This window comes from Gymnodraco acuticeps, unplaced genomic scaffold (assembly GCF_902827175.1).
Source record: "Gymnodraco acuticeps unplaced genomic scaffold, fGymAcu1.1, whole genome shotgun sequence".
NCBI classification, from domain to species: domain Eukaryota; kingdom Metazoa; phylum Chordata; class Actinopteri; order Perciformes; family Bathydraconidae; genus Gymnodraco; species Gymnodraco acuticeps.
The window spans coordinates 4,766,911-4,781,075 of record NW_022989768.1 but is presented as its reverse complement, the minus strand read 5'-3'; the positions used below and the strand labels follow the sequence as shown (position 1 = coordinate 4,781,075).

Genomic DNA, 14,165 nt, shown 5'->3' with positions numbered 1-14,165 from the left:
GATTAAAGAAATGTACTTGACCATGGAGAGTAGTCAGTAAAAAAAACTGAATGCATCATTGACAGACAACCAGACAAAGCCCATTAAAGCATCGTGGAATTGAGGTTCTTATCAAGCGCTTGTTTTTCATAGCTGCTTTAAAACTTCCCTTTCACATTACTGAAGGTCCTTCCATTCATTTGACATTGAACCTGTAACAGATTTCCCATCACAGACCAATCTATTGGAGTCAAAACATATATTTCAGTTTACTTTTAGATACAGACATTGCTAAAAGAATACATTTGAGAGCAGGTTTTCCAAATTTGCATTACTATCCTGAATCTTCCTGGACCTGACATGAACTATAACTAAGGTCTTTGGATCCAGATGTAGCATTAGGGTGTTTCCAGGGAGAAGTGCAGGCACAGCTGCTAACCCCAAAAGAGATCCTTTTACACTCATTTGTTACTTAACTTTAATGTGACTTTCTGCAATCCCTATGCCCTTGAGATTGTGACTCACCTAAGCAGCTGTAGTCTATCTGACGCCATTATAGCAGACTGAGCTGTGTTCCCAGACCAGCTGCAGGGGGACTTCAGACTACTGTGGTCCATGGCTGTTCTCTGTTTTGACTAAAATGAACACTTCATACTGAATTTAGTTTCCTGTTAAGTTTATTGGTCCCCACCAAATAGTGTAATATGACTAAGCTTTTCTTGTGCGGCTTTTCCAGATGGAGAATGCATATTAAGGTGCACCTTGTGTTTTTCTTCATATCACAATGCACCTAACACTCCTAATTGTTGCTCTTTTGGTCATGTCTGACAGAAGTATTGAATATCCATATTCAGTATTTTCTTTTGATTTGATTCTAAATTAACTCAATGTTCACTTTATAAAGCAAAAAATCCAATATAGTCTAATTTCTCGGACTGATGTTATATTTTCTTATTTGTTTTTAGAATAAAAAGACTCATATACCGTACAGGGACAGCAAGCTGACGCGGCTACTTAAAGACTCCTTGGGGGGAAACTGCAGGACGGTTATGATTGCCAATGTTAGCCCCTCATCCAAGTCCTACGATGACACCCACAACACACTTAAGTACGCCAACAGGGCCAAGGAGATTAAATCATCGGTAAGTATCTAAGCATTATATTATATAAATGAAATAATTATTTGACTATAGATCTATATTTTTAATCTTTACATGTTTTTCTCTACCTTTATCAGCTGAAGAGTAATGTTGTAAGCTTGGACAGTCACATTGGCCAGTATGCAGTGATATGTGAGAAGCAACGACAAGAGGTAATATGACACAACCAACACTACCATACTTAATGATACAAAAAATCCAGCAAATCTTTATTTTCTGATATTTAAAATGTCTCTTTCAAACAGTTGCCATTATCCAATGCTCATTTCTTACTGCTATCTCAATTTTATTTTTGCATTTCTGAAGATTGTGCAGTTGAAGAAGAAACTCAAAGACTATGAGGAGAAGAACATGGTGCCTGGGGCTTCTACCACCATCTCTTCCCAGAAACAAACAGAGTTTAAAAGGTAAGCATGTACAAAGTGGGATTCAGGGAGTAATCTGAGACATAGAAAAATAAGTTGTGTCTTTATCTGTTATAAACTCTTTTATTAGGAGTCTCTATTATTTATTTGAACTTTGTAAATGGAATGCAAACACTGAATACATGCAGGAAGAGCACAAAGCCTTTTTTTACATTCATAGGACCTGCAATTAGACTTTTCAACATTATGATGACAAAATTACTTGCGATGAATAATACTAAAGTCTGCATTTTAGCTTTCCATTTCATGTAATTGTTGTTGTATTGTGACCTTTTGGTCCACTATTTGTTCATGTTTGTAGCATAGTAGGCAGAGTAGCCTTTAGTTGGGAGATGTATGAGCTCCTCTCCCTGCCCACGTTCTCCAACACAAGAGTATAGTGGCTTTAGACCACTCACTGCTGGTGAAGCATTGGTGATGCAATCCTCAGGTCCCCTAACTGGATGCTGTCTGCTCCTAGGTTGCACCTAAAATATATTTGTCTATAAAAAAAACATGATGGCAACCTCTTAATGTTTGCATAATCTCTTGATGGCTCGGGAGAGAATTGTACTGAGCTGTTGTGGATGGATATTATTTGGTTGTTTTTGGATAGCCTGTCTTCACCCTTTTCATAAAGAAAATCCAAAAGTTAAAATGTAATATTCAACCAGGAGCAGCACCATCAAGACGTTGCTACAATAGAAGCAAACTACTTTTTTTCTACCAAACGCAGTTCTACGTGTTTTGATCAGTTAGTCAGTAGGTATCATGGTGGATCTCATTCATTGAAAAAGGTGAACTGCTGTTTATTTATTTGTTTGTGGTGCCATGCCCACACACTCGCAACACAATGCGTTGGTGGGGTTTTTGACAGCTGACCTACCCAGAGTGTACAAAAAAAACAAAGAATCATCGTAATAACTGCACAGTTGATGATTCTTGGTACCTGTCCCTCACAAATAAACAAATACATAATTCACTAAATGAATCATAAGCATCCAATGACACTTCTGATAATCTGCTGATAAAAGTCTTGTACTGTTCTGTACCCTGTTCATATCAGCTCACAGCATGCCTTATTGACCTGAGATTTAGATTTTTTCAAAATACTTGTTTGTATAACTCTTATGAAATGTTATCCCACGAAATGTGCACCTCCTGGAAAACGGTTTCTTCCTGGAAAGTAGTACATCTACATGAGTCTAATTCCCCCTGTAACATACTTTTAAAATGTACTAACATTATTAATGGAGAAACCTTCAGAGAGAACATTATTTGCCATACCTAGTATGTTTTAGTCTAATTAACAGCAATATTTTACAAGCACTTAACAATTTGAGCTCAAGAAGCAGTTTGTTCACATCCACTTCTGACCTGCACTGTAGTCGCTGTAGACTTGAATAGAGCAGCCAGATACTAAAATATTGATTAACTGGGTCTGTAATTAATTAAGCTTTTGGGGGGAGGGGCTTAATTAGTATAGTTCCTAATTTTAGATCTTTTTTTTATAAATTCCTGCTATGTCCTTGCTTACTTGTTATCTGTTTCTTAAATTAACACAATGACAGATAATGGTTTTTTTTCAATCTAGATAGTCACTTGTTAAACTAGTGAGGGACTGTTTGACCTCTTGGATTAAAAATCAAGTGCTTTGAGAGACCCTAGGATCAGGTTTGAAAAACACTGTCATTAACAGTTTTTTGTTTGGGATACGAATGCAACTCTAATAAATCTGCCACACATACAGTGGGGTAAAAAAGTATTTAGTCAGCCACCAATTGTGCAAGTTCTCCCACTTAAAAAGATGAGAGGCCTGTAATTTTCATCCTAGGTACACTTCAACTATGAGAGACAGAATGGGGGGAAGGAATCCAGGAAATCACATTGTAGGATTTTTAATGAATGAATTGGTCAATTCCTCTGTAAAATAAGTATTTGGTCACCTACAAACAAACAAGATTTCTGGCTCTCACAGACCTGTAACTTCTTCTTTAAGAGCCTCCTGTGTCCTCCACTCGTTAACTGTATTAATGGCACCTGTTTGAACTCGTTATCAGTATAAAAGACACCTGTCCACAACCTCAAACAGTCACACTCCAAACTCCACTATGGCCAAGACCAAAGAGCTGTCAAAGGACACCAGAAACAAAATTGTAGACCTGCACCAGGATGGGAAGACTGAATCTGCAATAGGTAAGCAGCTTGGTGTGAAGAAATCAACTGTGGGAGCAATTATTAGAAAATGGAAGACATACAAGACCACTGATAATCTCCCTCGATCTGGAGCTCCACGCAAGATCTCACCCCGAGGGGTCAAAATGATCACAAGAACGGTGAGCAAAAATCCCAGAACCACACGGGGGGACCTAGTCAATGACCTGCAGAGAGCTGGGACCAAAGTAACAAAGGCTACCATCAGTAACACACTACTTCGCCAGGGACTCAAATCCTGCAGTGCCAGACGTGTCCCCCTGCTTAAGCCAGTACATGTCCAGGCCCGTCTGAAGTTTGCTAGAGAGCATTTAGATGATCCAGAAGAGGATTGGGAGAATGTCATATGGTCAGATGAAACCAAAATAGAACTTTTTGGTAAAAACTCAACTAGACGTGTTTGGAGGAGAAAGAATGCTGAGTTGCATCCAAAGAACACCATACCTACTGTGAAACATGGGGGTAAAAACATCATGCTTTGGGGCTGTTCTTCTGCGAAGGGACCAGGACGACTGATCCGTGTAAAGGAAAGAATGAATGGGGCCATGTATCGTGAATTGAGTGACAACCTACTTCCATCAGCAAGGGCATTGAAGATGAAACGTGGCTGGGTCTTTCAGCATAACAATGATCCCAAACACACCGCCCGGGCTCATTTTGTCTCTCATAGTTGAGGTATACCTAGGATGAAAGTTACAGGCCTCTCTCATCTTTTTAAGTGGGAGAACTTGCACAATTGGTGGCTGACTTTTTTGCCCCACTGTATAGAGTAGGTACCTCTGTGTATACCGGTGTGTGATACTAGTGCTTTGATGACTACTATAATCAACATTAGCTTAACTATCTTAGTTAACACCTCTTAAGCCCCACGGACCCGTATCCGGGCCTGAAATCGCGTAATTTGCAGGAATCAACGTCTAAGGAACCTTCATATTTAATAATCTATGAATCTTTTATATCCATATAACGGGAAAAAACTAATTTAACTGACATTTTTCTTTCTTTTTTTTTAACTCAAAATACGAACAGTGACCCTCTGAATTACCCCACGAGCGAAAAATGCTAACCTATTACGGCACCGAAAATCACTCCTGGCACCCTTATTACTTATCCTAGCTGCACATCCAACACATCATTTATGATCGTAAGGAGACACAGAATCTATTGGTACCCACCTCAACACTAAAAGATTACAAATTCGCGGAGAAAATAACAAAAACCTACATCAAAACATGTGGCGCTAGGTAGCCCAAAACGCTAACATGGCTTACCTTGGTCTTTGTCTGGTCAAAACTGGTCTTCAATGGCATTAAAATGATGGTGTAGTTAATCCATAGGTTAATCCAATGTGTCTGTGTCCCCTTTTGAAATGTTCTGATAATCCATAAGCAATAAAAACTGCTTTTCCGTTTCCAGAAATCAGAGCAGGGATATTCCTACGCTCTGCAACATGATTGGATGCGCAGAGACGCCAGCTTTTTTTTTTTTTACATGAGAGTCTATGGGACGATTTCCCTTCGATTATATTGTCTCTAACGGTCAGGAAGAGATGTCACATGTCAAAATCAAACAAGGGGGGCCAGAGATATGGAAAATCCACCCAAATGGCCCCAGAAGAGTTTTTTTTTGCTAAATCTATCTAAAAAGGTCAAATATCACTTGTTTTGCATCAATCTTGATACAGTGTACTTATTATCTGTTGTGCTTTGGATTCCTAAAGCTTTTAGTCTACTAACCCATCATCCAAGGTTAGTTTTCACTATAAGTACAAAATATTTTTTGGACGGACACTATAATTTACAGTTTTTTTACCATGTTCAATCTGAATTTTCTTTAACATAAAAAACATCTATATTGATTCTGACTTTTTTGGGGCCTAACAGGTTAAGGTTTAATTTGATAGGGACATCTGTGCAGCGCCTTTTTTATTCTAATGATGTATACACATCAACTTCTTTACCATAAATCAGATTAACTACCTCCGATTTAGTCATCTTTAAGATATACAGTAGCATCTGTCGGGGTATTTGAGTTGGGGGCGGGGGACAAGAAAAAGCTGAATGAGTCTCACTCCCACACATTTCATTCACTGGCATCAGAATTCACAACTCGCACAGTGAGAGGCTCTGAATAGAGGCTGCACGCTTCTCACGCTATTAAAAATTCAGCAGTCTAGCAAGGCCACGACGTCTCCTACGTCACTGGAGTTACATTGAAGAGTGCAGTCACATTTCAGCGACAGCTCTCCAGTCTTATTTACCTGCGTGCCTCTCCTGTCTCTCCTTTTGCTTTAACTCAAGCAGACAGCCACTTGCATCCAATCTCAATATCACCTCCACCGTGTTCCAAAAATACACCTATACATCATATAGCTAAGAATATTTCTCCAGCTCAGAGCTGGTATCTTTAAAGAAGCTTTAAGAAACCATAAACAGCATATTCTAATTCTTGAATCAAACCTTCAAGCAATTCATTGGCGAGAATAACAATAATAGTCATGCAAACATTTGATCTAAATAATACGTTTTGTTTCACCTGATCATTAAAAAGGTCGGAACAGTATTTCCCACATATCTGATATATACTTGGGAGGGGGTTGAGGTGACGTGCAACAACATTAACCTTTCTGTTGGTCGCTTGTTAGCAGACCCCTCACGCGATGGCAGAGCGAACGGGTACAGGCAGGGCCCATAGTGATAGCCCTATAGTTTAAATCTACTACCCACAAATAAACATATGGACATGGGTTACTATTTAAAACAAATGGTAAATGTATTTAGGAACCTATCAATGTGATTTTATGTGGGGGTGGACCTCAAATCCTCTAGGAGGGTCCGGGGGCATGCTCCCCCGGTAAGTTTTTTATTTTGGAGTTAAATGCATCAATCTGGTGCATTTTGAGGGGAAAATAAAGAGACAAGATCTATGGAAACACCTATATTAAACAGAACTGTATACTTTTCAATAATCATAAAATCATGGCCATAACCAATAACATACCATTTCCAATATGAAAAACACTGAAACTTGTTTATTTATTTATTTTTGGTTCATTTATAGTTGTGAGTGTGTCTGTGCTCCTGAATCAGCCTCTCCTGTCTCCCTCCTCCCCCCCCTGCTCCTCTTTGAGGCAGCAGCAAAGACTAGTTTTAGCTCTCAACAAGTTTTAAAAGTGTATCTTACCTTTTTTCACCTAGTTCATTTTTTTTTTTTTTATGCATATTTTACTAATCACTACCCCCTCAAATGGAGATATGTGTTTACATAAATGGTGACCAAACCGTTTGAGACCCACAGCATTAATGTCTTCTTTAAATGTATGATATAAAACTCATTTTACACGCTTTCTGTAATGCTTGACATTCACTTTTGTTAAATTCAGATTTTCAAATGCAGCCCTTTTGATAGGAAAGATTCTCACATGTGAACATCACTCTTCCCCCTCTCTAGGGTGTCAGAAGCTCTGCAGCAAATCTTCTCGGGCCGGGCCCAAATCAGAAAAGAGCAGCTGGATCTGGAGAGACGACTGAAGGAGAACGAGCTGCGCCAGCGGTACAGTGAGGAGGACAACCTGCAGGTCCAATGCTTCTGTGCCAAAGAAAAGACTGAGAAGGTAGCTGATGCTTACGTTGCTATCCACACTTCCCATCATCCCCGCAGACAAACAGCTGCTGAGTCATCATTTCACGTCTCTGTTCTCTATGGTTGTCTTGGCCTCTCATTTACGCCACTACAGGAGGAACTATGCTCCCCAGCACCTGGCTCCTCTCTGCCAGTGTTGGTCCCAGCTGTAAATTACACTTAAAGTATAATTAGCACACAAAAAAATTCTAAGACCAAACTTTATAGAGCGGTTCAATGTCATCCAAAACGAATTAAAGTGTGAGAACAAATGACCTGATAGTGGTTTTAAATCACCTGCTTTTGAAAACTTCTATATTATAAGAAGAAATAATTAGTTTCAGATGAACTTCTTCAACAATTGACAACACATGGAGTATTTAAATTATTGTTAAGAAATACTTTGACCACAAACATAGTTAAATATGTCTCACATTAATCCTAGCAATGCACAATTCAAACTTAAATGTGTTGTTGTTGCTTTCATTAGTCCACTTGCAAGCATGAGCGGAAGATTGCCAGCTTACGCACTCAGCAGCAGCACATTCTGAAGCGTCTGAAGGAGGAAAAGGCGCATTTCCTGGACAATGACGGCTGGCTACATCGAGTTGAGAATGAGATCAAGCTGCTGAAGTCCAATGATCAGACCTCGGAGGTTAGTAGAACCAAGTGACATTTGTGCATTAACTAGTTATTGACTTCCAAATGTGTGTTTTTGTTGTGACTTTGATAAGACTGAACACTTGCTTCACAGATGTTCTTTGTAATCATTTATATTTCACTTTTATAAAAAATAAATGGAAATGCTTCATGGTTTAGTATCAACTTTATTTGTTTGATCATAACAATTGTGTAACCACAGTGCTTGTAGCCATGTTTATACAAATTCCAACAACCTTGGCATTGGCGATGGAGTACATTCATTCTTGTATGTTTTTGGACAATAGATCAGTGGAGGCGAGTTGTGAGTTAAACTAGTTACAACATTACATATCTTGTGGACAGGATGAGCTAGTTAGAGTTAATCTAAGAAGACAGATAGGCATGATTAGATCAAAAGAATAACTTCACAATGTGGGTTACATCCTTCAAAACTCATCACTTGGTGTTTTTTGTTTGTTTATTTTGGAAGGTAGGCTGTGTCTCTACTGGTGTCGTGACTGTCTTTGTTTTCTTCCCATCTGTTCTCCCAGTAATTAGAACCGTGCTCATTTTATTTCTCCGGCTCACTCGTGGATCGCTGAAGAGAATAAATCAATACCCTTTACTCATCCCTCACACTGCAGCCAGTTACCTTAAACCATGCCCATGTTATGTTTTTCTTCTTTATCCTTTCTTCCAGGAACTGACCCAGAACTGTGACGCACCCACCGGTCAAATGTTCTCTCTGCTGTTGTTTCGTAGTTTCTTTACGTCAGAGTTCTTTCTCTTTTTTTCTCCCCTTCCTTACCCGCAGCAGACAGATTTTCTGATGAAACATGGATGAAAACAGAACTTTGCATCTTCTTTTCCTTTTAGTTTCTTTTAATTCTGCCTTCAAGAGTTTCAATTCTATATGTTTTGTTATAATGGCTATTCCCTCGTCATTTCTGCTCTGAACCCACTTCTCCCCTTTGTTCAGGTGTTAGATAAGAGCCTACACGGCCACCGACTGGAGCTGCAGGTTAATGATCTCAAACAACACATCACTCAGATGGTGGAGCTCACTGCACTGCAGGATCAGGAGAACAAGCGAATGCAAAAGTATGTTGACAATACCTAGAAACAATTAAAGAACTGTTGATCAGTCTGGCTGAAGAAATTGCACCTTACATTGCTGTAACTTCTATTCTTTTCATCTGTTAAATCATATTTTTCCATTGCTTTTTAGAATGGTCAACATCTTGTTGCCGGCTTATTCTCGGCACTACTCTACGCTGCGTGCGGCTGGGCTGGTCACAGCCGCAGATGAGATGGAGAACCATGAACTAGAGCACCTTGTGTTGAGGGAGAGAGGTGTGGTCTGGGCAGACCAGGAAGTGGCAGGGCAGCAGCTGAATGGTGTGGGGGCCGGAGGGGAGTCTCAGGAGGAGGCGGGCTGCAGCGACCTGGCACCTGTCCTGTCTTTCTCACATCTGCTCTACCACCAGAGTTCTCCCTGCAGTAAGTCATCAATATTACTTATTTATTATTCTGCTGTTTATTAAACATATGTTTGGATGGATTGTTGCAAAACTAGTGAAGGTAGGAAAATGAGGTAGTGCAAATTATTTGTTTACTATAATCAATTAATATTTCATTTTTTTAAGAGTTCTTCAGTCAATTATAATTATTAAAAATGCTTTTTTTATTTTTAAGAAAAGCAGCAAATCCTCCAATTCTGGAAGCTATTTCATTTCAATGTTTGTCTTTTTTTTTCTAGATTTGATTGGTTAATCCAGTAATTGTTTCAGCGTTGAAAAGTACTGCCATGTAGCCTGACTGGGAAGCTGTCAATTTGCTTGATCACTACAGGAAGACCTGACTACATAGCCACAACATGCATGACTAATAAAAACATCAAATGTTTCAGTAATGGGTTATTGCTTATAATCAAGACATCTACTTAGAAAATGTCCATTAAATGTTATTCTATAAATAGCCACTAAGAGAATGCACCACTGCTCCCAAATGAATTAATTGAAACTGGTCAGATATAAAAAAAGGACTTGCATTCATCATCTTCTGCTGGTGGGAAGAAAAAAAGAGAAGGTGTCATTTTTATGGGGAAGCAAGTCTCCCCTATAATTACATCTAAATGATTTGTCCCCCTCAATTAACTCTACCAAGTGCATGCGACAGCCCCCACCCCAGAATGAGGGAGAGAGAGGGGGAGGCCTCTCATTGACCGAATCTGTGTCAATTCAGACATTCATCTCTCTGATGTGCAGAATCTTAGCTGCTTGCTAATGTTTTAATGCCCCACCAATTTATCTGTTTTTTTACTTAAATATGTTTTTACAAAAGTTCAGTTCAAATGACCACCTCTGTTGTATAAATCATATTTACAGCTGACATTCACACCCTTTCACACTATATTGTTTGCTCAGGATATTATGTGCCAAGAGTAGGGCTGCACGATTTGGGGAAATAATCGAATTGCGATTTTTCTGACAGATATTGCAATTGTGATAAAATTAGCGATATATATATATATATAATCTGAAAGGACATCCACAGGAGAGTGTTTCCATAGATAAAACACACACACAGAGACAGTGAACGTGACACACACACAGAGACACACACAGAGACAGTGACACATACACACACAGGTCTTTCTCTCTGACCCAGTTCACGGTTCATTAAATAAAATATAATACACAGATTCTTCACTGATTGTACCTAAATTGTCCAACGTTGCTTCTGGCTCGGCTGAAGCCATTTATCCACACCATGAATGTTGCTAGAAACGTCTTCACACATGGGCGTTTCACGTGCAGTGTTTTTGTTGGGCGTATGTGTAGTTACCATGGGCCACTTCTGATTGGTTAACAATGGCTATTACATGTGGAGCGCAGCACTTCTGATTGGTGCGGATGACTGACACAAGAAGAACAAAATTGCATCATTTAAAATCGCGATTTCGATTTAAAATCGATTAATTGTGCAGCCCTAGCCAAGAGTAGTATAGCTACATGGACCGTGTCACACACATGTATTTTTTTATTTTTTTATTTGTTCCACTCTTGGTACATAATTCATACAACACCTGTACCCTCAGAGCAGTTCAGACCATGATGGAAAGGAGCCGAGAGTAGAAACACTTATTTGCCCTGCCTCTTACACAACATTAGCTGCTCTGTCATCACAGCTGCCAATGAATACCTGAATAGTATCCTTTTTAATATCTTGAACACCACCCAGTAAATGTTTTGCACAAAGTTAATAAAATGACACCCCTCCAAGGGACATCTTAAATGTAAAAATGTTAGATTACACAAGTGTAAGAAGTTGTTAAATATATTATTCAGGAGTCCTGTAGGGTAGTTGAATGAGGTCCAGTGTATTTGGCATTAATCCAGGAGCAGTGTGTATTGTAGGGCTCATAAGATTGCACTTTTCATGTTCACTTTAACTGTCATCTTAGCATGACCTAGCAGCCCCTGAGCCCCTTGTGACGTATAAGATACGACACACACTGGAGCATGAACCAAAGCTGCTTAACAATCCTCAATTACTGTGATGATGTCTCATTTGTGTGGCCGTAAACTCTGCACCTGTCCCTCTCTTCCACTGCTGGCTTATATCAAATTGTATTACATCCAGTATTTTTTTTTTAAGTGTTTTTTGTTTGGGTCCATTTAAATTCATTGCCTGTAATATAAATCATTTCATAACTGAATACAGATGATAGTATCGGCCTCCTGTGAATCATAGATTAAAGTTTCAAAGATAATGAGATGTTTGTTTAAGATTTCAAACCTTTCAGGATTATTTGATTTTTGGGCAATTCATTATGTCCCTTCTGACATCTCGGCCACATTGCCCTGCACCATGTGTGGGCTTTTGTGTCAGATTAATATTTTCTTGAACATCAACACAACAGCCAGATCGACTTTTCCTAAAGAAAAGATTCATTTCAAATGATGTTGGTACAGTCTGCACAATGAGAGATCCTTGAAACATAGACCGTCCTCAATGTTGGAAAGTGTTAAACCTTTGTATTCATCTCATTTTTATACCAGCAAACGTTTTATTTCAATTTCAGTAAATAGTTTAAAACAACAACCCATTTGGTCAAAGCACCTTTATGTAAGATTTCTAACAAAAACATCCACTTAAAGGTCTCGGAGGTTTGTCAGGCTCTCCGTGTTGTTGTTATTTTGATAAAGGTGTTTACATTTAGCTTCTGCTTGAATCTCTTCATTATTTTTAAAATTCTCAGATGCAGAGAGGCACAGGAAAAGAACCACGCTGCTTCACCCAAAAGGTAGATCGACTCTCCTCTCTTCCCCGTCATGCTAACATACTGTAGTCATTAATCCTAAAGCCCTGCCTGCTTGTTAATCCCCCCTCCCCCTCAATCATTCACTTCTCTCCTTGTCACCTTTCACTCAATCCATCACACTTGCCCAAACACACATTTAAGAGATGATGCTACGTTTTATCGAAGCAGCACACACACATCATAAAATTGTGTTTTCAATGTGCCATATAAACGTACAATTGTTTTTGTGTGAGCCAAAATGTCCACTTTGCCGCGTTGCTTCTTATTTGGTGAACGTGTTTTGAGCAGTTTAAGTTAAAGGCCTTCTTCAGAGTAGTAAAATGAACAATAAAAGTCATAGACGTAATATAATTAGATTTATAGGTGTGCTGCAGACATTCCGCCCTGGCCAAAACATGAATAATGAAATGATGTGAATACTCAAAAGCAGTTTTATAGAGGGAAAACTACACATGGAACCTGTAGGGAAATATAACACAAAAAGCTCTGTGAAATATTGCAGTTCAAATTGGCTGTAATGATATTTACTGCAGGTGGTCTACATTTCATTGAAACATATTGTGGGAAATGTAACTTTTGAAGAAAATAGTCCTGCCAGATGACCAGAGTTTCTTGAATTGCAATGAAACATGAAAGCACGAGGGAGTTTGTCACCACTGATATGAAGTTTCCCTGCTACGTATTATAGAAAGTCCTTCTTTCTGTCTGGCCCTTCCTTCTTCATGCCAAGCCAGTTGTTTCCATTTGGTCATTTATTGTTATTTGCTCATAATTTAACTTTTCTTTGGCAATACATCTATAGTTGTCTCTCTACAAATGTCAACACCACCACTCACAATTGTATTACTATGGTGATCTTTTATATTTTTGCAAACAAACTTGAATGGCCAAACATTAACTGTATTTATAAAACTTTGGGTGGATATGGTATTTGAAATAAACAAACGTTAGACATTCCTCTAATAGAATAGTACTTAATGAATTCCTGTTATTGACAACATAATACGTCATGGGAATAAAGAAATATAAATCATAGTAATCTGCTATCTTTCTTTGAGTTAGGAATGTTATACATTTTTATAAAGGGCACAGCTTTATAGTATTATTCCTAAATGTACCAGACACAAAAAGGATTTGTTTATATAATGTCCATAATATCAACATGCCTACAGACAGCAACAGAGATGCAACACACAAAATACATGCAAGGCTTTTAGAGGCTTAACATTTGCTTAATAGTGAATAACCAAATACTTCTTTCAGTGCAATTTGTTCAGTCAATAATTCAGTTTATTTGCTTTTGTAATTATACATGTTGTGCAGCACTATCTTAATGATCACTATATGACTGAACATTTTTCGATTAAATGCAGTTGACATAACACAGATTTTCTAATAACTATGGTTCTATTTAGCATCGAGACGAAGTGCTCTGATCTGATCCTGATGCTGTTTGGCAGCCCCTCACTGCTTCCTCAGCTCTTAATGGTAGTCACTGCAGCATGTTATGAGGAATGGCTCCACCCTGCAGCTGGCAAAGCCAATCACATTTCATCCCTTTTAAAAAGGGTTGGGGTTTTGAAAGCGCATTAACTCTTTGTGGGCTGCTTAATAATAGCATATCACATAAAAGTGTTCCCTTTGAAGAAACACAATTTAGTGTTGATTTCTAAACGTGTGCACACGTGCGTTTATTAATAGCTTCAGGATGTTTCATTCAGTTACCTCCCACTGCCCCCTTTATGCTGTTCTTTTTATATTCCCATTCGATCCTGTACCTCTCTCTTCTCTCTTATCTATTTTTTCCTCCTCAGATTT

The 14,165-nt window shown here is 38.7% G+C and overlaps 1 protein-coding gene across 3 annotated transcripts in view; it reads left to right on the top strand.

Annotated features, from left to right (window-relative positions):
* The window catches only part of kif18a (kinesin family member 18A), a 49,240-nt gene that overhangs the window by 21,858 nt on the left and 13,217 nt on the right, over positions 1-14,165 (top strand). For 2 of the 3 annotated variants that reach the window (XM_034217110.1, XM_034217119.1), the window contains 8 exons: positions 945-1,121; positions 1,217-1,291; positions 1,446-1,546; positions 7,208-7,370; positions 7,869-8,033; positions 9,000-9,121; positions 9,249-9,520; positions 12,285-12,329. In XM_034217110.1, coding sequence (XP_034073001.1) covers positions 945-1,121; positions 1,217-1,291; positions 1,446-1,546; positions 7,208-7,370; positions 7,869-8,033; positions 9,000-9,121; positions 9,249-9,520; positions 12,285-12,329 — 1,120 coding nt within the window. The remainder of the gene's footprint in view (positions 1-944; positions 1,122-1,216; positions 1,292-1,445; positions 1,547-7,207; positions 7,371-7,868; positions 8,034-8,999; positions 9,122-9,248; positions 9,521-12,284; positions 12,330-14,165) is intronic. The other variant, XM_034217127.1, reaches the window with a different exon arrangement.